At 31.8% G+C, this 24,042-nt stretch overlaps 1 protein-coding gene and 1 pseudogene across 3 annotated transcripts; both read right to left on the reverse strand.

Moving 5' to 3' along the window:
- Nucleotides 1-785: 785 nt before the first annotated feature.
- LOC114381649 lies at nucleotides 786-13,225 on the reverse strand (annotated as a pseudogene).
- A 4,070-nt stretch (nucleotides 13,226-17,295) lies between these two features.
- Nucleotides 17,296-21,814, reverse strand: LOC114381251 (WAT1-related protein At3g28050-like). Of its 3 annotated transcripts, XM_028340466.1 has the most exons (7): nucleotides 21,571-21,814; nucleotides 21,420-21,485; nucleotides 21,228-21,341; nucleotides 20,064-20,310; nucleotides 19,323-19,481; nucleotides 19,075-19,226; nucleotides 17,296-18,415 (listed from the first exon to the last, which is right to left on the reverse strand). In XM_028340466.1, exons 1-7 carry the CDS (start codon nucleotides 21,762-21,764, stop codon nucleotides 18,226-18,228), a joined length of 1,122 nt encoding a protein of 373 aa, XP_028196267.1. In that variant the 5' UTR covers nucleotides 21,765-21,814; the 3' UTR covers nucleotides 17,296-18,225. The 3 variants fall into 3 exon arrangements, with proteins under 3 accessions (XP_028196267.1, XP_028196269.1, XP_028196270.1); XM_028340468.1 differs by lacking the exon at nucleotides 21,420-21,485; XM_028340469.1 differs by lacking the exon at nucleotides 21,420-21,485 and having other exon boundaries at nucleotides 20,064-20,359; nucleotides 21,571-21,786.
- Nucleotides 21,815-24,042: the final 2,228 nt, after the last annotated feature.

Below are 24,042 nucleotides of genomic sequence, written 5' to 3' on the forward strand. Positions count from 1 at the left end.
CTAAGACGGTTATTGAGATAACCGTCTTAGTATCTCGTTTGTTTAGATGAGAATCTAAGACAATTATTAGCATAACCATCTTAGAAGGTTAGGGATACTAAGACAGTTGTAGAACAATCGTCTTAATATGTCTTTGGTGTTGTTGTCTTTCTACGACGGTTATATTGATAATCATCTCAATATGTATCCTATTCTAAGATGATTAGTCTCATAACTGTCGTAGATTCCTAAGTACACTAACGACATACTAAGACGATTTATGTCCAAGTTTCTAAAACGGTTATGTGAATAATCATCTTAAAATTTGTTTTTTTTTTGTGCTTTTTTATTTTTTTTGTTGCTTTATGGTATCTTTAACTAAGACACTATACATTGATTTGAACCAAAACTATCATCATCATTTTCAACAATTATAAAATTATTCAATTACATAATACAAGAATTTACATAATAAATGAAAGTCTACCATTTACAATAGATTTTGCAAAAATTTACAGGACCACATGATTTATTTTGCACCATATTTAAATATACACACCAAGAAAAAGGTCTTGTTAAGATGGTAATGCCCTTAGAACCATGTAAATCAGAGATAGAAAATTGAAACTAGAAGCAGTTCAATTTTCTCCTTCAAGTAATTAACATAATTTAATAAATAATAAATTTTGTTTCCATTCCCAAGATCCTTATAATTCAACCATACATGAATAGTGTAATTTAATTAAAATCATGTGAAAAATTAACAGCTATAAGAAGTTAAATAAATAATTTAACCATAAATAAGTTCATACCTTATCACGGAATTCCAACCGGATGTGAGGAATGTTTGTTCTCTGGATGTCATTTCCGCGTGACCCACTCTTGTAGTACTCCTTACCAATCCAATGTGACTAAAACAAGAAACAGATTAGTTTTAAAACACTATGATTTAGTAACAGGTATGTATGTTTCATGTAATAACCTAATTTGGATTCAGACTATCATTTCACTTTCATCATGAAAGAAAAATGTTAGGATTCAGCCAATCAATTGTAAGGTATGAGACTTGAGTCCCTCAAATGATTCTAATGTGGGATTTAAAAGGTCTTGGCCACTCCGACTACAATAATTAGTTTTTGAGGTGTGGGTCTTCCAAGGTATCAATGGCATCACTCTATCAAAGCTTTCCACTGTTTCTCACCTAAAACAGGTGGTGATGCTAACATTCCAATGTTTGCCAAGGACAAGTCAATGGCTAGTTCATAGTCATCCCACAAAGTGCCAGGGTTGCAGAGCGTGATGGTAGGATGTTAGAATTCAATTACAAGGTGTGGGATTCTACGTGGGGTTTACACGGCCTTGGGCTCTCCAACTATAAGAAGTAGCTTTTGTGGTGTGATTCTCCGAGAAGTCCAGTTTACCCACTCCAACTTCAAACACATGAATCTCTCAGCTTTCTGAAGAATGCACAATAATCCTTGACACATTTTTTTAAGTTTCTGGACCAAAGTGCTCTAGATTTAAGCATAGAGAATATGTTGGAGAAGTATAAATTAAATTATTTTGAAGAAGAAATTAGATCAACAAATGGTGACATGCTTTTAGCACCGCAATTTCCATTGATGTTTGACAGACAACTCTACAGAAGGATAAATACAATGTTAAGGTATCTTGTAATTTTAAGCTTGAAGACCAAGTGGTATTGAACCTAAGTCAAAGGGCACAAATTGGAGTCTTCTCTATTAAAAAATAGAGCTATTTGTAGTCAACATATTCACAGCTAATATGCTGTATTGCTGTTCAGTGCCCCATATTCTATCGTAGATTTAAATAAAAATTTATAACAGGCTGTAGAATTTTATTTTATTTTCACCAAAATAACTATAATCAACTCGAACTAAAAAATACTAAAAGATAATGGAGTGTAGTACATTAAGATAATCGTATTAAATGTTGATATTGCATATTGGGTCATGGTGATCTATGGTCTATCACAACTCTGGGTGCCCTTGGATACATGTCAGGATAAGAATTTAAAAAATTGCATTGAATGGTAGAGGATTTCATTCACAAGAGAATCAGGACAAGAAATGTACCTTTAAAGCATGTGAGAAACCTGATTGATAAACTGCATTATGGGCAATCTCACATAAATTACATGAGCTCAACTTCCACACCTGTAAAGTAAGAATTATGTCCTGGCTGTGAGCATTGCTTGTTCATATGCCACGCACAGATTGAGGGGGGGAGAGAGAGAGACAGAGAGCTCACAGAAGCAGCTATGCTATATTCTTCAACCAATGGTTCCTTTGTTAAGTGAATTTGGAGAGGATCATCAGTAGAAAGTGACACATTCAGACCCCGTAAGAAGAACATTGGAAAAGGATTCCGATGGTAGTCTAAGAATAGGGAGTTATTGCTCAAAGGAGACATAGTATGTTGTATAATAAAACAGTGATCATAGTATGTCATAAGAAGAACCGGTGAATAATAGAATAACAGTAAAAATAAAATAAAGTTCTCATGACATTGGTGCGACAATTGTGTAGGATGTATTTTTTTTCGTAAGGATAAAAAATTACGTTTTAAAATTAGATAGACGAAAAAATAATATGAAATTTTCTAGAGGAATTAAATTTGAACATTAATCATTTTAGAAAAGTCTAAAACATACTGTACCCAACTTTATATATATATATATATATATATATATATATATAAATGGAGTGAAGTGTAATATTTGAGTAAGTTTGCATAATGTCATTTAGATAAATCTTAAGGTAGTGAAATGCAATTTACTCTTTTGTTTAATTTTATTTCTATTTCTCAGTGACATATGCCACTTCCTACAAAAAAAATTATATAAAGTTATAAAGATATTTGAGTTTAGAGAAATGCTAGTAACGTAACGTACGTACTATTGACTCACTTTTTAAAACACATTTAGTTATCAATTAACGAGTTTTTCTATCCCTCATTTTATGATTTTTAATAAATTTAACTGTTATCAATTAAATGATCTTTAATATGAGTTATAAGATAGTTATTGGATCCATATGTTTAAGCTTATATTTTAAAAAAATGTTTCTGATAAAAAATATTTTTTATGTATTGATCTAAATTATTTTATCTTAAAATAACAGTTTTTTTTTTATAATTTTAAGAAGCAAATCATGTATGTTTCTTAAAAAATTACTTTTCTTAGAAAAGTATTTTTAAATTATTTTTTTAGATTTAAAAAAAATCACTAATTATAAAAGTTAACAAATTTATTATTCACGATTGTTAAAAATTCATTTTTTTAGAAAATCATTTTTTAAGTTATTTTATTTAAGTTTAAATAAAATGATTCATTATAAAAAGTTAATAAATTTATGATAGTTTGTGATATAGTGATAATATAAAAAATATATACTTTTAGAGTACATACATTATTTCTTGGGTAAAATATGTTTAGTCACTTTGACTTGGTTAAAAATTGGCATTAGTTCTCATATTTTTACTTTGATTAATTTGACCCCGAATTTTGGAAAAATAGTGATTCTTTCATCACATACAGTTTTTACTGTAAGTAAGGATAAAAAAAATACTTCTTTTTGAAAAAAGCCAGCTGGAATCAAAATAATTAAAGTTAAAATCCGAAGATTAAAATCAAGTTTTACTTAAAGTACATAAATGAAAACATATACGTATTCAACATATATTTTTTTATTACAATATTTTTATTTTTACACTGTCAGTACAAATCTAGGATTAAGCTGAACCAAACATTATGATGAGGACAAATCTAAAGACACTTCATCTTTGGAGAACTACCATCTTTGGAGGACAAATCTAAAGACACTTCATCTTTGGCTGTTTACTCTAAAAGGTCACGTAGATGAATAACACACCTGTTTCAGGAAAACATGCAGCTGAGGATGTGAATCTGGGTTGACAGTGACCTCAAAAAGTGGAATGAAAATATTGTTGAGCATGTTCTGGAATGATGTCACATTTCCCATTTCTTTGTACACATTGTACAACCGTGGAAGCAGCAAGACATTTATAAGAACTACCATCAATTGCTAACACTATATAATTGGCTGAGCAAATTAAGGCAATAAATGAAAAGCAGGAAAAGCTCCCCAAATTCTTATTATTTAGCAGTCCAAAATAATTTGTAGATTGGGAGAAATAATAAATTGTTGCCATATCATTATGAGAAATAAAACCAATCTGTGCTCTAAACAAATAATTAAAGAATACCTGAATCAACCAAACGACATTCTCGCTGTACAAATCATTATTCACTATCCAACTGGCTAGTTGGTCCCACTCACTTTGCTTCCTACCATATATTGATATTCTATATTCAGCCATCTGTGAATAAATAAGGCACAGAAATAAGTTAACATCTAGATGGGGATGAGCATATATAAACTACAGTCAAGAAATGGTAAATTATTGTCAATAAGTCCAAACACATTGGCCAACATAGGTCCTCATACTTATGAACATTATACTGGACTGCATTTCCTAAATAAATTGATGATATAATATTGCATAACAAGCATTGAGATGCATCCACCTAAAAGATATAGGCTTCAAGAAATTAGTCCAATACAGGATTCTACAATATTGATATAGGCTTCAAGAAAGCCCTCCAACTTTGGGTCATATGCAAAAATACCCAACTACACCAACACAACTTCTGCACTACCAAAATGCACAAACCAGTGTATATTGACCCACTCGGGCATGTGCAGAAAACTTCCCTACATTGAATATGAGTGCTTTCAGGTGTTTAGGGAGTCATATTGATAGGTTTAAAAGCACGCTGAGTTTCTGCACATGATCCATAGTTTGGATGATGTTAATCTGTGATAGAAAAACCTCATTTGAAACTTTTAAGTAGATTTTATTAAGTAAAAATACTGCACAAAACCATGGGATATTTCAGCCACTTTGAATTTGATTAAAGTAAACACAGGTGATAGGACTGTTATACCCAAAAAAAAATGTTACCTTGAATGAGATTATCCTGCTTAAGAAATATCTCCCTGAGCCTACTTTGACCGCAAGGATTGTATTTAAGATTGAACTTATCAAAGCGATGAAAAGTACTCTTGTCTGCGTGAACGTCCAAAAGGTCAACATTGAGGTCATATCTGTTAAAAAAGGACAGCACAGGATTAATTCCTAAAACATACAGCTAGTCAATTATAACTATAATAATTACAAAAGCTCATTACCCAGACAAATCTAAACTCTTGAAAACCTCTTCCAATGTTAGATATGTCCAATCTCGAAATATTACAACCTGAGAATGTTAAAAGTATATACAGTGCACATCAGCTTCGTAAAATATATAATTCACATGTATCAGAGATTAAAAAATAACATAATTCATCATGCTACATACTTCTGCAAGGGATGACAATAAGCCAATCATTTCAGGCATATCAATAACATTTCATAATCCATCAAGCTAATAGATACACTAAATTATATTAATATATTATTACATTAAATACTCACAAGAAAATGCACAAATTTATATTTACACTCTTAAAAAAATCCAATTTGTGCTCTATCACTTTTGTCATACAGTTCATCTGAGAGGGGAAAAAAGGGGGCTACTGCAGAGTATGTTACATCACAGCAAGATCCAGAATATCACCTCATCAGGCTCTTTTCTCAGCTTTGACTTTATGAACCTTAAAAGATGTTTCTGATTCATGCATGCTGAGTGGTGGACATGAGTATCAACTTTTCTAACATTATAGAAGTCTCGATGTGGAGCACTCTTCTGAGAAAGAAATTCTCTATCCGCATTTAGCATCAAATGAAGATTGAATTTCTGAAAAATACAGAAATTGTCAAACAACAATTGATTCTTGTATGTAATTAAAATACAAGCATAGGCTGCAGTTTGTTTCAGTAAATTAGAGATGTACTTATTCTAGAAGATTGAGCCTATGATGGCATAAAGTTCTTATATTCCCTGCTGCTATGACTCGAAGTAAGTGATGAAGATCAGTGAAAAATGTAGTTGCATCAGCTACAGGAAAAAGCTCTTCTTTTGCTGCAAGTAATAGGCAAGCATGCATAAGATCCCACCTTGAGTGGTGATAAAATTACCAAGTTTATCAATAACAAATTCCTGTTACTTACCATCTCTATCTGGATATACACGAATAACCCCATCTTGCATTTCAAAATAATGCTGTAGCACAAGAGAAATACAACTAATTTAATCACAGCATATAACATAGGGAGATCCAAGTTTTCAGTGGTGGGAGAAAAAAACTCACATCAGACTTTCCTTCAGGAATGTATAAAAATGGATCTGGGTTAGGCTTGGGTGTGCTGGGGTCGGATATGTAAAAATTCTTAAGGGGTTTCCTAGATTTTCAATTATAGGAAACAACAGGATCTTGAAACCTATGATTCTCACAAACAATCAATAAACAACAACAATAGATAATGATGTGTACTTTTCTTCATTAGGAAGACTTGTATCTTTCTCCATAGGAACTTCTCTCCGGTATACTTTGATTTTCTTGAAAGAGGAGAGAAATAAGATTTCACTTCCTTTAACCTTTCTTTTATGTCTCTCTCCGTTCGTGATGGCTATGGGTGAGAGATAACACTTTTCTGGTCAGGAAGGGACCTTATTCCACGTTAGTGGATATTAAGTCCCTTTTATAACCACTACTCCCATCAAGTAGCAGTTAGTTCTAGAAACTTTTCCTATTAAGCCCAATTACAATTTAGTCCTTAATCATTAATTATTTACTTATTAGTCCCTACATAAGTCACATGCCTCTCACATGAGACATTAATTCTTACATTCTCCCACTTGGCTCATGTGACATTAATAAACATTATGGACTAAATAAATAAATAGATTAACTAACATAATGTGCATTAAAAATTGACTAAATTTTTTTATACATTGGGTACATCATAATTTCATGATTAAGAATAGGAACCAATTCAAGTCATGGCGGTTGTACATCATCTAATCGACATAGTCCCTTCCATGTACTACAAATTAATTTTTTCCTTAATATGACCATTAGTTAGGAGTACATAATTGGTCCAACATAATGTCTTCATTCAAGACAAAACCTGTTAACATTACTCTAACACAAACATGCATGCAAACATAGAGAACAGGTAATCAGAAACATATCATAATTGAGCTCAGAGTGTCAGCAAAATTACACAAGGTAAATTACACTTAATGATCATCAATAACAATAATGCCCATACTTTCAACATGTTCTATAATGTCTTGGGCAATAATACCTTATTCAAAGGGTCAACTATCATAAGGTTTGTGCTAATATGTTCTATTGACACTCTTTGTTTCTGAACTTCTTCCTTCACGACAAAGTACCTCAATTTCATATGCTTAGCACCCTTAGAGTACTTGTCGTTCTTACAAAAAATATTGCTACGGAATTATCACAATACATTTTCAGCGGCCTAGCAATACTGTCGACAATTCCAAGCCCTGAAATAAAGTTCCGCAGCCAATTAGCCTGAATTGTAGCCTCAAAACATACTACAAATTCAGCTCTAAGATGCAACAACAACTGATGCATACAAAATTACTTTCATTTGTTTTCGTTTCATATCATTTCTAGGACATTGTGTGAGACTAACTCTGTCTCATTTCTAAATTAGAATAGGCGATGTTAAACACCTTTTCATCTTGAATCTCTCTAGCACTTTATCGATATATATACTTTCTGAGATAAGCCTAACAATCCTTGTGATCTATTATGGAATATTTATATCCCTATCACATAGCTTACCTCACCCATATCTTTCACTTCAAAGTTTCTAGAGAGAAATTTCTTAGTCTCATGAAGAAGACCAAGATCGTTAGCTGCAAGCAAGATATCATCAATATACAGAATTAGAAAATAACCTTACTCCCACTGACCTTCAGATACATACACCGATAAACAGTATTTTCCTTAAATCTAAAGGAAATAATGGTATCATTAAACCTCAAATACCATTGGCAGGAAGCTTACTTTAAGACTGTATATTGATTTCTTTAGTATGCACACCATGTGTTCATTTCCTTCAGCTGAGAAACCCATTGGTTGGTCCATACAAACATTCTTCTCTAAATCTCCATTAAGAAAGGCAGTTTTCACATCCATCTGATGTAGCTCCAAGTCATAATGGACTACTAATGCCATGATAATACTGAAGGAATCCTTTCGTGAGACCAGTAAAATGTCTCTTTATAATCAATGTCATCTTTCTGAGTAAATTCCTTAGCAACAAGTCTAGCCTTATAACATTCAAGGTTGTCATGAGAGTCACGTTTAGTCTTGAAGACCCACTTACAATTAACTCTCTTACAACCCTTTGATAATTCTACAAGGTCCCAAACACCATTATGTTCCATGGAATCTATCTCTTCTTTCATGGCATTTAACCACTTCTCAGAACTATCACAACTTACAACTTGTGAAAACAAAAATGGATCATTATCATTAATGCTTAAGTTTGTTTCTGTTTCATGTAGGTATACCACATAATCATTGAAATAGCTGGTCTCCTTTCTCTTTGAGACCTCCTTAATGCTACTTCTTGTAGTTCTTCCATAATAGGTTCATTATGCATCATGGGTTCATTATTGTGTTGCTCCTCTTCATTAATTTTGTAACAACAACTAAAAGGAGCAATCACATTACTGCTAGAGGCCCAAGCTAAAAGGACTTGCACTCTAACTTCTTTAATTTTCACTTCTCGTGGAACAATACTCCCACTGATTTCATCATTTCCAATGAACCTTGCATTTCTAGTTTCGACAATTCTCATACTATGATTAGAACAATAAAATATATACCCTTTTAACTTTTCTTGATAACCAATGAAATATCCACTGATTGTTCTTGCATCCAATTTTCTTTCTTGCGAATTATAAATCCTTATTTCTGCCTGGCAACCCTAAACATGCAGGTGCCTTATACTAGGTATCCTATTTGTCCACAGTTCAAAAGGTGTCTTTGGAACTGCCTTACTAGGAACCCTGTTCAACAAATACATGGCAGTTTTCAAGGCATACATCCACAAAGATACGGGTAAAGTCTAATTGATTAACATACTCCTAACCATATCCATTAAAGTTCTATTACGCCTTTCTGATACACCATTTTGTTGTGGTGTACCGGGAATTGTGTATTGCACACAAATGCACGTTTCTGAACAAGCTTAGCAAATGGACCTGGGTGTTGCCCAGTTTCATCATATCTTCCGTAATACTCATCACCTCTATCATATCTAATAATTTTCACATTTATGTCTAATTGCCCTTTTATTTCATTGTAGTAAATTTCTAAGGCATCCATTGCCTAAGAAATCTCGGGCAGTAAGTAGACATAACCGTAACGTGAATAATCATCAATAATGGTGATAAAGTATCTTTCCTTTCCGAAAGAACTAACATCAAAAGGTCCACAAATATCAGTATGCACAATTTCAAGAAGATGAGTGCTTCTTGTAGCTTCTTTCTTTGTATGTTTTGCTTGTTTTCCCTTAATACAACCCACACAAATATTTAGATCCGTAAAATCTAGATAAGGAAGAATTTCATTCTTTATTAATCTTTCCATCCTTTCTCTAGAAATGTGACCTAAACGTTTATGCCACAAGAAAGCAGATCGTTCATTCAGTAAACTATGTTTAGTGCCAACATTATGATGCAAAGTTAAAACAGTTTCAGCATACAAACTGTCTATTTCCAATTTATATAAACCATCACAAGAATACCAATACCAATGAGATGATTATGCTTAAATAAATTGAAACATCCATTACCAAAATTAAAAGAGTATGCAGTAACATCAAGTTTAGATAATGAAACTAAATTCCTAGATAAACTAGGTATATAAGGAGTTTCCAGTAAATCTAAACGAGGTCCAGTGTTGCGTTTTAAACAATAAGTTTCAACTATTTCCACTGGAGCTTTCACTTCATTCCCCATGAAAATGAACTTCTCATTTGGGCTTATGGTTTAGATTGTAAGGAATCTCTGCATAATGTTAGAAACATGAGTCATACATCCAGAATTAATCCATCATGTATCATGGGAAACTACAGTTAAGTTTGATTCAAAACATACATGAGCATTAAGATCACCATTCTTTTCGAACCAAAACTTACACTTTAGGCAATCCTTTTGGAAATGTCTTAATTTCACAAAATTGACAATTATTGTCCTTTGATAACTTTCTTCTGGATTTGCAAAAAGTCGTCATTGTTCTTTAATGATCCTTTGCCTTTATCATGCTTCTTCATAAATTTCTTTTCAAGCTCCTTGATTCCCTTGGTGGCTAACATAATGGACTAAGTGACTTCCTTGATCCTTAAGCCTCATTTCTTCCTGAACTAACATACTGTGCAATTCATGCACATTCCATTTATCTTTCATGGTATTATAGTTCATTTAGAACAGGCCAAACTCAGACGGTAATGAGTTTAGAATAAACTGAACAAGAAAGTTCTCATTCACAATCATTATATTCCCAAGGTCTTAAGTCTTGCTGCAATGTTTGTCATCTCAATGACATGTTCATACATAGTACGTGAACCATCAAACTTCATGGTGATCAATGTACTCATTAATGTCCCAACAATAGACTTATCAGTTGTTTGAGAGCACTCTCCCACTAATCACATAAACTTTTTAGCACTTTCAATTTTAGGGAGAGTTGTCTTAATACTGTTTTTAACAGTCATTCTCATCAACATTAGGCTGAGTCTGTTAGATCTTTCCCAAGTTTTATAATGGACTTTCTCTTCATTGTTACTAGCATCAATAATAATAACAAACTTCTATTCCAACATAGCAAGATCATGATCCAAAACACCGAGGTGAAATTGGACTTGCTCATTTCAGTCAAAGAAGTTAAGCCCATTAAAATTGGCACAGATGATACATAAGAATCAAATTAATTCAAAACATGTATTACATAATAAAATTCACATATGTGTTTTGAGACATAAAATACATGTCATACATATGATTCATTCAGATAACGGACAATGTATATTGATGTTCTCTTTTGGGTGATACACCAACATACAACATACAAACATAATGATACTAATAAAATTTTAACATTATTTGGCAATTAAATATGCACCAATTTGTAGTATCTATTTCCTTTGGGCATATAAATAAAACTAATGATACACACAAATTGCCTACAATTATATTCATTAATTATAAGAACAACTAATCAACCTTTGGGCGATCCATAAATGCCTTATAACAATGAATTTCAATTACCCATAAACCAATAATCATATAATTTAGCATCCATTATTCTATGAGTAATTGAAATAATCATTAAGTTGGAATTAAATAACCTTACAAATTTGGCCACTTTGGTGACTAACAAATTCAACATACATTTAATTCCAACCAAATATTATTGAAATAATCATTAATTTGAAATTAAATAACCTTACAAATTTGGCCACTTTGGTGACTAACAAATTTAACATACATTTAATTCCAATCAAATATATATGGCCTGTACATACTTATTGCTATTAACAATTCATAGCCATTCTATTAATTTTGTTCCAGGCCATAAAATAATATTTGTATTTATTTATGTTTTTGCATTCAAATACGTTCAAGCAAATATGTAACATATACATATATTTACTGCTACCAATAATTTCAAAGCATTCACGTTAATTTAGTTACAGGATATAAACTTTCAATCCTTTAATCACGTTCAACAATAATTTTTCGAAAAAAAAGGATCAAGTGGGATTGGAAATAGCAAACATAAGGTTGCAAATAGCAATTTCATACCTGCGCAGTTTTTCAAAATTGAAATTGAATATTTACGTTTAGGCACGCTTCCTTTCTTTCACCGTTAGAAGTAATAACTTTCTCCAAATTTAATATATACATGTTGTGCAGCTTTCTCTCCGATAATCATAAGTTTTCAAATAATCTTTCTCCAAAAATTGGTATTCAACAATAATAAAATATTGCCAATAAAACAATGTATGCAGCGGAAAATAAAATTCCTAAATTTCATAATTAGGATTTATGCATAATTGAGAGAAATTAAATTATCCCTAAATTTCATAATTAGGGTTCATACATAATTGAAAGAAATTAAATTATCCCTAAATTTCATAATTAGGGTTCATGTATAATTGAGAGAAATTAAATCATTCTTGGAGAATCTTAAATTTCATAACACATGCTCTGATACCACATGTAAAAATTCTTAAGGGGTTTCCTAGACTTTCAATTATAGGAAACAACAGGATCTTGAAACCTATGATTCCCACAAACAATCACTAAACAACAACAATAGATAATGATGTGTACATTTCTCCATTAGGAAGACTTGTATCTTTCTCCATAGGAACTTCTCTCCGGTGTACTTTGATTTCCTTGAAAGAGGAGAGAAATAAGATTTCACTTCCTTTGACCTTTCTTTTCTGTCTCTCTCCGTTCGTGATGGCTATGGGTAAGAGAGAACACTTTTCTGGTCAGGAAGGGGACCTTATTCCACGTTAGTGGGTATTAAGTCCCTTTTATAACCACTACTCCCATCAAGTAGCAGTTAGTTCTAGAAACTTTTCCTATTAAGCCCAATTACAATTTAGCCCTTAATCATTAATTATTTACTTATTAGTCCCTACATAAGTCACATGCCTCTCACATGAGACATTAATTCTTACAGGATATAACTTCTTTATCCCACGGAGCAACAACTTCTCTAAAAACATATCTTTTTCTCATTTCAAGGCATTCTTGCAGAACCACATAAGCTTCAACTTCATCAGGTGACGGAGCCTCTAAACAAAAAATATAACAATTATAGTTTACTATAAATTTTCCAGATATGCAAATATTGTAATCAAACAAGTGTTTGAAGGAGGGGGATTCTATACATCCCATGAAAAAACCCATTCAAAGCAATTTCTTTGCACTCAAGAGAATGAGGAAGAGTAACATGTCAGAGTTCATACCAAGAGGAGTTATTCTCAATCTTGTGAAAGTTTCATGCTCTGGCTCTTTCCTCAGAATGTCAGCTGCTATTGGATCAGGCTGCACACCATGCAGGTCACCAGAAACACTATGAGAGCGGATCATACTTAGTGTAATTGCCATCTGCTCTCTATTGGCATTAACATGATTAGGTAAAGTCTCAAATGGGATTTTACCTTCTGGACCCTGCATACAGGTGATTTCAATTTTCAACTCACAGATCATTCAATTTTTTTGCTTTAGCTAATATAGAGCCCTGTGTCATGTGATGATCCAAGCATAGCGAAAGAGCAATAGAAAAGGCTGGATTAATTCAAGCCCAGGGAAACAGGTATTAAGAAAGTAGGGAGAGAGAAACAGAGAAAGTTAAATCATACTACACCTCCGTTTTTGTAATCTCCGTTTGTTCATTGGAACCTACTACACCTAATAGTTTGCTTACTTTTTAGTGAACAATTATAAGTTCAGACGTTAAATCATATCATATCTCTTGGTCCATGCCAGCTCCTAAACTCCAAGTGACATAAATTTTAGTGAACCATTATAATCCAGCCTTTAAAATGAACTAAAATTAGTAAAAATCATTGAAGTATTCCTAAATAAATTCCTGACAATTATAGGTGAAAATAGGTCAACAAGTTCGGGTCTTTAAACTGCAGATTTCTAAATTGCTATGGAGAGTCGTCTACATCCAGCAATATCCTCACTTTTGTCTTATTTTATGCCCAAGTAACCCTGTTTCATAGATAAAAAAAAATACATGAATGCAAACTAGTATCAAACAGTTTATCATAGCATCCAGCGGCGGAGGCAAAAACCTCTCTCATTCTTTTTCTTTTCCATTGCCCGTCAAAAAAATACTTTCATATAAGCAATTTAAATGAGGCTTAAAATTTTGAGAATGACTACAGCATTATTCAGTTATCTATATCTTGGTCCTATCTTGTTAGCAACATTTTTTTATATTATTATTAGTTGAAGTTAATTTATTAAAAATTATATAATTTTGAAAGTTTTACTTTTTTTTATTTTAAGTTTCCTTTATGATTTTATAATTTTGACAATCTTTAATTAATAGTATAGACTATGTTAGAGAATATATTATTATTCTTCTTTCTGTTTATGTATATATATATATATAATAGAGGAAACAAATTACTGTAATGTAACTTACACAAAAAATTACACCATCAATTATCTAATGTTGATTTTATTAATATAACTATTGAATTATAATTATATACTATATTAATTATTTGTATTAATTTTTTTTAAATTGAATAATAAAAAATTAAATCATTCATATTTTTATATATTTTAAAATTATATGAGTGTTTAGTTTTAATTATTGAATGAGATATCAAATAATTTTAGATTAATATAAAATTTTATAGATATATTTGTGAAAAGAATTTGTAATATCCAATGGAATTGGCAATCCTAGCTGGGTAGTTTAATTGGATGAAAAGGATTAAATTGGTTTATTTTTTAAAATTTGAGGATTAAATTTAATCTTTTAAGAACTTGAGAAATAAATTGAATATTTTAAAATAATTTAGGAATCAAATTGATTATTATGTATTTAAAATATTTATGAAGTTACATGAGAAATTTATGTTAATTTAAGTTATGTTAAATTCAAATAGGTTTAATTATCCATTTAATTCTTATATATTCCAAACTTATTATTTTTAGTTACTATAGTTAATAAATGAATTATTTAGTTCCTAAAGTTCATTTTTTAATTTCCAAAAAGTTTCTGTTGTTCAAATTCTTTAATTAAGAGAGTTAAAAAAAACTTAATGGCAATGATCTTTTTGGAATTAAAATGTAAAATTTACAGGGATAAGTTTGAAACTATAAGAACTAAATGTGTAATTAGACTATTCAAATATTTTCGTAATTTTGGAATTTGAAATGTTATATTTATATTGTAAATAAAAAATATTTATTTTATAATATTTAAAATTTATAAATAATATTTTGAGTAATTTAAAATATAAAAGTTAATTAAATTAGATGAAAACTATTGAAATAAAATATTACTTAAAATAAAGTAATTATTATATAATTTTTAATAGATAATTTAATTTTATTAGCGCTTGTGTAACATGAGTTGTTATAGTTATTTAGTATTGTTTATAGTTGAGACGAAAAATGAGCTAATAATGTAAGTATTTTTTTTTCTCTTTAATATAATCACGCAATATTAGCTACTCATAGAAAAGTATATTAGTTATAATATTTTTTTACGGTAGTTATAATAAATTCTTAAAAGAGTGGAATTTTTCACAATATTTAAATCAATTTTCCATTAAGAATTTTTAATGATATTATATGTTGTAAGTATGTTGAAACTAGCATAATATAAATTAAAGTTACATTTTAAAATAAAATATTTTAAGTAAAACTATATATTTTATTGAAAAATAATATGATACAATGTGTGTAAATGTAGTAGTATAAATGCTTAATAATCTTATGCTTATTTTAAAAGAATTTATATATAATAAACATTTTCCGTTTATTTAAATTATTGAAAATATCATATTTTTGTGTTATATAGTGAAAAATATGATATACTCGGGTCTTATATTAATTATGGATAATATAAATATTCATACAATTTTAATTGATAACTTTTTTCTTCTTTTTTTTTCTTATTAGAAGGAGGTTCAAGCTAGAAACATAAACTAAATTGGGAGGAGGGCCATGGAAAAGATAAGTGTCAGGATTGAAAGAGTGACTCAAGTTAGCTAAACCATCAGCAACTCTGTTTGCTTCTCTGTAAGTATGGGAGATAGACACCTCCCACTCAAACTGCAGGAACTGATGAATCTTCCTAAGAATAACTGCATAATGATGAGTTTGAATTAAGGGTTGATTAAGAAGAGCAACACTAGCTTCATAATCAGATTCCAACACATATCTTCCTTATATTATTATCCCAAGCTATTTGAAGAATAATAGCAATACCATGAAGCTCGGCCATTAGAACACTACATGCCCCAAGATTTCTAACAAATCCAGCAACCCAAAAGTCTTGACTATTTCTCAAAACACCCCTACATGCTGCCATATAACCATCATTCTTAACAGAGCCATCAGCATTAGCCTTGATCCAATAAGAATTAGGAGGTTTCCAACCCAAGGATTTCCAACAATAAGAATTATTCTTATAAGGCTAAAGATCTTTGCTATAATGAACTATATCAGCAACATGGTTCTTAATTTCATGACAAATAGATTGCACTGAGGACATCTCATTTTGAAAGATTCTTGCATTCCTACAGAACCAACAACAATCAGAGCTTGCTGGTGACCTTTCAAAGAGCTCCATGTTCTCATCAATTGATGAGTTTAACAAGTTGAAAGAGTTAGGTGTGATCTGCCACCCTAGAAAAGTGCAAATTATGCAGGTCACTTGGTACCCTCCTTTCAAGGAATGGTTAAGTGTAACACGGATGGAGTGGCCAGAGGATCCCCGGGCATGGCAGGCTGTGGGATGATGGGTTGTTTTGCTTTTAATATAAGGCATCAAGCATGCCTTGTTTGCAGAAATCATGGCAGCTATTACAGCAATAGAGATTGCCTATGACAAAGGGTGGTCAAAGTTGTGGCTGGAATATAACTCCAGCCTTGTGGTGCAAGCCTTCCAAAATCACAGAATTGTTCCTTGGCAGATCAAAAACAGGTGGATAAATGCTGTGCAACTAACAAAATCGATGACTTTTATTGCGGGACATATTTACCGTGAGGGAAACACTTGTGCAGATAGGTTAGCTTCTCACAGGACTTCTATAGACACTTTTTGCTGGTGGGATTTTATACCCGCTTTTATTACAAAGTTTTTTTGTATAGGATAGACAGGCTCTCCCTTATTACTGGTTTAGTTAGAGCTTCGCCTTTCTTCCAAGGGTTTGGTTCTTTAACCCCCCTGGTTCCTTGTATGGTCTTTTCTTCTATCTTTTGATTAATGCATTCGGTCTGTGCAGAGCTTTGCTGGTGGTTGCTGTGGTGCCAACCTAGTCGAGATTGCATCAACCATTAGTTTCTGCCACAACCTCTTTTGTCAAAAAAAAAAAAACAAAAAACAACAACAATCAGGTTATAATACAGTTTCCTTACTGTTGTATCAGGGTTCCTTCCATTAAGCCTTCACTTTTTTTCCTTTTTGTTTATCAACAGACAACAACAACAAAAATAACAACCTTATCTCACCAATATAAAATCCTTGAGACATTTGGATATGTATTTACTGAGAGATATTTAGAATTTGGATATGTATTTAGTAAGAGTTAATTCTGTACAATTACTATTTTAATCTTAATAAAATTGGTGACATCTTAATTACATCATCATCAGCCTTCTATAAATTAACTTACCAATGTTACTCAAATACTATAATACAAATCAGATTTTACACACACATACACACTGCCTATCTATAATTTCTAGAAAGTTCTGGAGACATTTGGGAAATGAAATGAAATAGATGAACAACTACTGTGATTTTCTAATTATTTTCCTGTTCTTCAGCTCCTTTATGAAGCTTAGACAAGTACTGCATGTGAAATTTTAAATACCCCTTTCTTCATATATGTCCTGCACTACCCCAGCAGCAACTTCAGATATTTCTGCAGCACATTCAATAACTTTAGCAATGTCTGATCTGATGACTTGAAAACATGAAACACAGTGGCATATATATTTCTTCTAGCTGCCTCACAGTTCCATAGCAGATCGCAGAAGTAGAAGATGCACACTTGAGAGAAGTGGAAATTGGGTTGGCAAAGAGGAGGGGTAAGGAAATAAGGCATAGTTTCATTGTTTTCTTTACTTTAACAGCTGGCTATTTATCAAAAACCTTGCTTCTTGATGAAGGCATAGAACAAAGAAATTTTACTAAATGCATTCCCATTCATTGCCATAAATCTAGTGAACCACTGCTGAAAATCTTCCATACACTGTCTTGCAAAGGGGTAACAACTAGGCCACTCAGGGAACAATGAAACCAAAGGACCTTCACAACAATATGCTGTTCTGTGATAAAAAATGGTCTCTAAGATTTTCTACAATGCCAAGACTAAAGAGGTGCAAACAGTTTATATTTGTCTTCTATACACCTCCACCTGTCTTCTATTCAGAATTTACAATTTTGTAGCTTTGCAGAAGAGGAAAATTCTCATTTCTCTGTAGTTGGTGGTCTATACATTTCCATCTATTTTCTTCGTAGAATTTACAGTTATATAGCTTTGCAAAAGAGGAATGTTCTCAGTAATTGACGATTCCTGGCTACCAACATTTTCCTCCTCCTCCTCCTCTTCCTTCTGTTCAGTTGCTTTGCCCCACATCACAGTATAAAACCCAATTGATATTATTGTGGCTCCAATTATACTGCAGAATGCAGGAAGAATGTTATGCAAATGATAAGGCCAAATACTGTATCATTGAAATTGCTTATCTTCTTTTCTATATCAGATATGCATCAGAAGCAGTAGGAATTCAAAGTGATTGCATGACTGTTTGGAACATTCAAAGGGTTTTAATGACATTAATTAAGTGCTAATTAGAACAGCATTTTGATCCGTGCAGACTGCAGAACATGGAAAATAACAAACGAGTATTCAAATTACCAAAAGTGGCTAGCTCCAGTTGGAGAATGATTGATGAATAAGATAAAGAGGTCACATGGCTGATATTAGCTGTTTTAACTGTTTCTATAGATGTAGCGATTCTGTATAAAAAGACTTAGCTTAGCTTCATTGGTAGTTATAAATTTTTGGTTAGGGAAATATGGGGACTAGCACTTCCACATTGTCTAGTTGACAATGAATTAAGGGAGCATTGTTCACTTTTTTAATGACTAACCAATTTACCACCGGCCAAACTTAAGTTTAGATTTTTTCGAATCCATTTTTGTTTGGTTTAACACTGGATAATCATGCATAACAGGTACAAGATAGGGGACTGACAATTGTTTTATTTATCTAAATTTTCCTAATTACTTCACCATGATCTAAAGAAGAACCAAATGTGAAAGAAGAAATACTAACCTTCCAACATATAGAGAATCACCAAGGAACATAACACCCATGGCAACCGCAATAACAATTGAGAGAGGCTTGAACATTGCTACATATACAGGGCCCTTTAAGTGTATTCCCCATGCATATATTGCACTACTCAGGAACTTGTTAAATATTCCCTAATCACAAAATGTATCATCATTCATCACCAAATTGTATTAACCTAAGTGTATTTTTTAGGTGAAGTACAGCAAAAAATTTCAGGGGTATCTTACAGTGCAAACAATAGAGATCAGTGATATATCTGGTCTTATTTTCCAAGCACTTGAGTTTTTCTCCCCTAATAAGCCTATAATTGAGGCTACAATGGCTGCACACAAGTTGTAAAAGAAGACCATAGTTAGTTCATCCGGGAACTCCTTCAAGATTTCAACCTGTAAAATGAATATCAGAATTTAAAATTATTTGAGTACCACCTTATTGACTATTTCCATACGAATAAACTATAAATTTCGTCCTCAACTATTACCTTCTCTTCCAAATAGTCTCCAAATAATAAAACTACTTAAAGTAATCCCCAAAATATTGAATATTCATGAATTTAATCCCATCCCTAAGTACGTGTTTGAATCAGCATTGACAAAATTGATTTTGAATGGAATTGATTTTGTAAAATTGGTTTTGATTAAAATTGATTTTGAAGTGGTGTAATTTATGTTTGAATGTTTTTATTATAAAAATCGGTTAGGAGTAAAACTCAGTATAAAACTTTTGATCCAACGTAAAAGCTACCAAAAGTTGTTTTAGCTCAGAATTTCTTCTCTAACATGAAATGAAACGTATTTGAAAGTTTTTTTTTTTAATATTCAAGACCAAAATTTGTTTTAGCATGATTTCTAATACTTTGAGACTATTTATGTAATTTGCTTTACTTTAAAGACCATTTAGGAGAGAAGATAACTCTTTAAGGATCAGTGGTTTACTCATTCCCATACACAACAACAACAAATATATACCTGGTAAACGAACCATACAGTAAGTAGTATATTGCAAGCTGTGAGCAGAAGGCCACCAATGACCCAATTTCTATCCACTGAAGTAAGAATGCCATTTGATTGTGGAAGTTGAATGGAAGGGGAATTATCTGCTATGATGATCGATTGGCCTTTGTAGAAAGTCACAACAAATGCACCTAATATTGATATTATGCTGCCCAATATCTTAGCTTGGGTTGTTCTACGTTTTACAGCTATCTTTTCCATCCTTAATTTGTGGTGGTAATAGGGAAAGAAAAAACAAAATAAGAATGTGCCTGTTAGTAAAATTAAAATTGATTACTAATAAGTAGTTATTATAATCAACAGTTTACAATCTATGATTGAATGTCAAAAGTAAAAATTTGTAGACTGTCAGTGCTTTCTAATTGAACTCATATTCTTATACATACTCCATGCATTCTTTAAAGTAAGGAAAATAAAAGTGCATTCATCCTTGACTTGAGTTAAATCTATGAGGTATTCTAGTTTAAATTGATTAGATGCACATTGTTACTTTCTTCCTTTACGCACTTTCTACTGAAATCAAATCCCTTTTCTTTAGTACACTATTATTGGATGAACTTAGTGTCAGTTTCATTTAGAAAGAAATACTGGTTCCACTCTCTAATGAAAACCACTTTACTCAATAACGAAGTATGATAGAAAAAGTATATCAAACACTATATACTTTCCTCTGTTTTTTTGAAATTATATACCAATCACCAAAAGGGTAAAGTCAATGTGGGGTTCACATTCTCAATAATGAAACAGCTCGGCCAGGAGTTGTACTTCTGCCATATACTAATATAAAAATTTTATTTTTTCCTTTTCTTTAAAGATATGAAGTAAGCTTGATACATTATTTTAAGTGTAAATTGTCTATTTTACTAAAGTTTAGAGTGTCATCCAATCAGTAAATTAGTTGACTTTTAGAGTATTTACCTTAAAAGTAATGCCTAATATGAATTCCGATTTGTTGATAGTTGATACTATAAAAAAAACAAAAAAAAAACTCTTATGTATGATGCATATATTGTCCTCAAGTCAACTAGTCAAATAGAAAAATGAAAACTAAACATAAAAGCAAAAAAAAAAAACAAAAATAGAATGTCAAATAGTATAATTCAAGATAGGGTAGCGAACCTGCAAATGACAGCAAGCATGAAGGTGAATGCAGGAGTGAGGTTGCTGATTGCAGAGGAAAGTGTGGGAGAACTATAACGGATGCCAGCATAGCCCAAGATCTGAGATGAACTCCTGCATCAAAATCCAAAAGTCAACACAAAAAAGAGAAACAATTCTAAAAGGCTTTAGAAACTGTGAGTCCTTACTTACCCTATCACTCCAAGAAGAGCAATTTTGGATAAGATGGAAAAACTGAGTGGAGGAACCACTCTTGATCTTCAAAGAGACATGATAAACAAACATCAATTACTCAAAGTTAGAACTCAGAAACATGTTTATTAGTTTAAGACTTGGAGCAAACCTTCTGTAGAAAAAAGTGACAGGAAGGAGTACAAGAAGGGCAACAGAATAGGCATAGGTGACAAAGACATAGTTGCTCATCCCTTGCAGTGTGGCTGCTTTGAAGAGAGTGAACAAGCCTGTGTTGTTGCATTCGTTGGCAACAAGCACCACCAAAGGCAGCAAATCCTTGTAACAGTGCCTTCTATCCATCATTCAGAGCTAGAGCTTTCTCTGTTTTGCCTTCAGTTTTTGAGACACACCAATCTAGTAAACACACTTGACTAGTTTATATATATATATATATATATATATATATATATATATATATATATATATATATATATATATATATATATATATATATATATATATATTGTTTCAGTTTAATTTAATCATTTGTGTCGAATTTATTTAATACGAATTTAAGACAAATAACATAGAGTTCACAATCACTCATCCATCATGTTCAACTAATTAATTTAGATCCTTTTTGTAGTTATCTCAAATTTAAGTTTTAATTATGTGTGTTAAATTTTTAAAGGATACAACTTAAATGCAGTATCATGTGTGATATCCTTTACCCGACATACATATAAATAAATAAAATATATAAAAATGCGGAATTAACAAAAATATTTTTATTCAATTAACATAAAGGAACTCATGTGATTGAAATGGTCACATTCGTTTTAATATTACAAAATAAAACTTATTAAAAATATATCCGGTTCAGAACAACCATCAAAGTTTACAAAAGAAATTTTGTTAAATCAGTGAGATAAAATAAACTAAAATAACATCATGCAATTAAAGTAAAAATTCATCCCCAATGTCACATCCTATCAGAGTATTGTATCCCAACGTCCTCTAACATGAGGTTCTTTAAAGTCATCCACCTGGTCATCTACTCCCACGAACACAAAATTCAAGATCATCATAGAATGAGTTATCACATTTTAAAAAAATACAAATAAACAAAGACATGATCAAAATATATTATAGAAGTATTTATAACATAACTCAACTCAATACAATCCACGTCACTTCACCATTTTATCATTGAAAATTCATTTTTCAATCACCAATCACATTACATGTGAATTACACACTCGGATCAAGATGTAACAACACTCATCAATTTTATAATAAACAATTAATAGACGTTATGCAATGGTTATACTAAGACTCAAGCTTACATGCAATGTGGTATCATGTTAGTGAAAAATCACATTGGGACACTTAGGAGTACATAACAAGACACATCACAGAATGAGTATGTCAGGTCATTCTCACTAAGTAAAATCATAAGGTGACCAGTCAGGGTCACTCTGTTCTGTGAGAATGCTCCAACCATATGGAATCAACATAGGCTTAAAGGGGCACTCAAACCAAGTGTCTTTACCCCTAAAGCCTAGACTCCAAAGAATCTATTAGAGTCTCACCTTCCTGATTCAGGTCCAACTCCTAAAACAACTTTTGCACGCAAATACTGCTCATAAATTATACAATACACACAATCTCTCATTCGTGTTTCAAACAGCTTTAACACATTGCACTACAATTTAACATTTTAGGTTCCTAACTAGGAATCCTACACTTTTCCTTTAACATTACGCATAAACACTTTTATCAAGGTAAACACCATCTAGATTATTGTATAATTCACATCTCACAACACAAGTATTAACACATTAAGTGTTAACCACACACTTATCACAATCAAATTTCATGTCCACAACTTTAACATATCACAACGTCACAATCCACCATCACATGTTTATGTGTATCTCACAAATCAACTCATGTTCAACTTTGCACTTATACTCAATCCCAATAACAATGTTATGATATCAAAGCAACATGTTATCTCACAATTCATCACATATTCAATTTATCACTTACACACAATTTTAATCACAATTTCTTGATCTCAATATTGCAATCTCATAATTATAATCATACATGAAGAATTACAATACGATAAACATCCCAAAATAAACCACAATTTGATTTCCTAAGGATCCCTACATATGTTCATTCTAACCACAATTGCGATAAACTCATCTTTTACCTCTAAGCGGGCTCACGTGTGTAGTCCAGTAGTGATAGTGATGTCTCTAGCAGTTCCCTAAAATTTCTCAAGCTTTTTTCTATTTGTTTTGTTAGGGTTTCCAAGCGTTAGAGAGAAGGGAAAAAGATTGTAGCCTCTATTTTACTGTCAACGTATGAGACTAATTTCTATATGCAAAAACATTATTTCTCAAATCCCAATGGTGAGAATGTGAGAAAATGGGATCCAAAGATGGTGTCGAAATTTCACGACGATCCAATGGTTGACGAGTCTGGGATCGTAGTTTTACTGGGATAAATTTGGGTGTCTACGAAAAAAGAGAAAGCTCAATGTGAGGAACATTTCTTCCACCACAAACGTTATCTTGAAAATCCCAACGATGGGTGTGTGAAAATAAGTTCCAAACCACGCTTTCAAATT

Source organism: Glycine soja, chromosome 13, assembly GCF_004193775.1.
Source record: "Glycine soja cultivar W05 chromosome 13, ASM419377v2, whole genome shotgun sequence".
Lineage (NCBI taxonomy): Eukaryota > Viridiplantae > Streptophyta > Magnoliopsida > Fabales > Fabaceae > Glycine > Glycine soja.

Excerpts from the sequence above, each read along its gene's own strand:
- LOC114381251 (XM_028340466.1), bottom strand. The coding sequence starts at position 21,764 with ATGATGGATAGAAGGCACTGTTACAAGGATTTGCTGCCTTTGGTGGTG. Across the intron at positions 21,486-21,570 it reads GTCACTTTTTTCTACAGAAG|ATCAAGAGTGGTTCCTCCAC; the intron begins GTTTGCTCCAAG and ends GTCTCTTTGAAG. Across the intron at positions 19,482-20,063 it reads CTGTATGGTTCGTTTACCAG|GTTGAAATCTTGAAGGAGTT; the intron begins GTATATATTTGT and ends TTCATTTTACAG.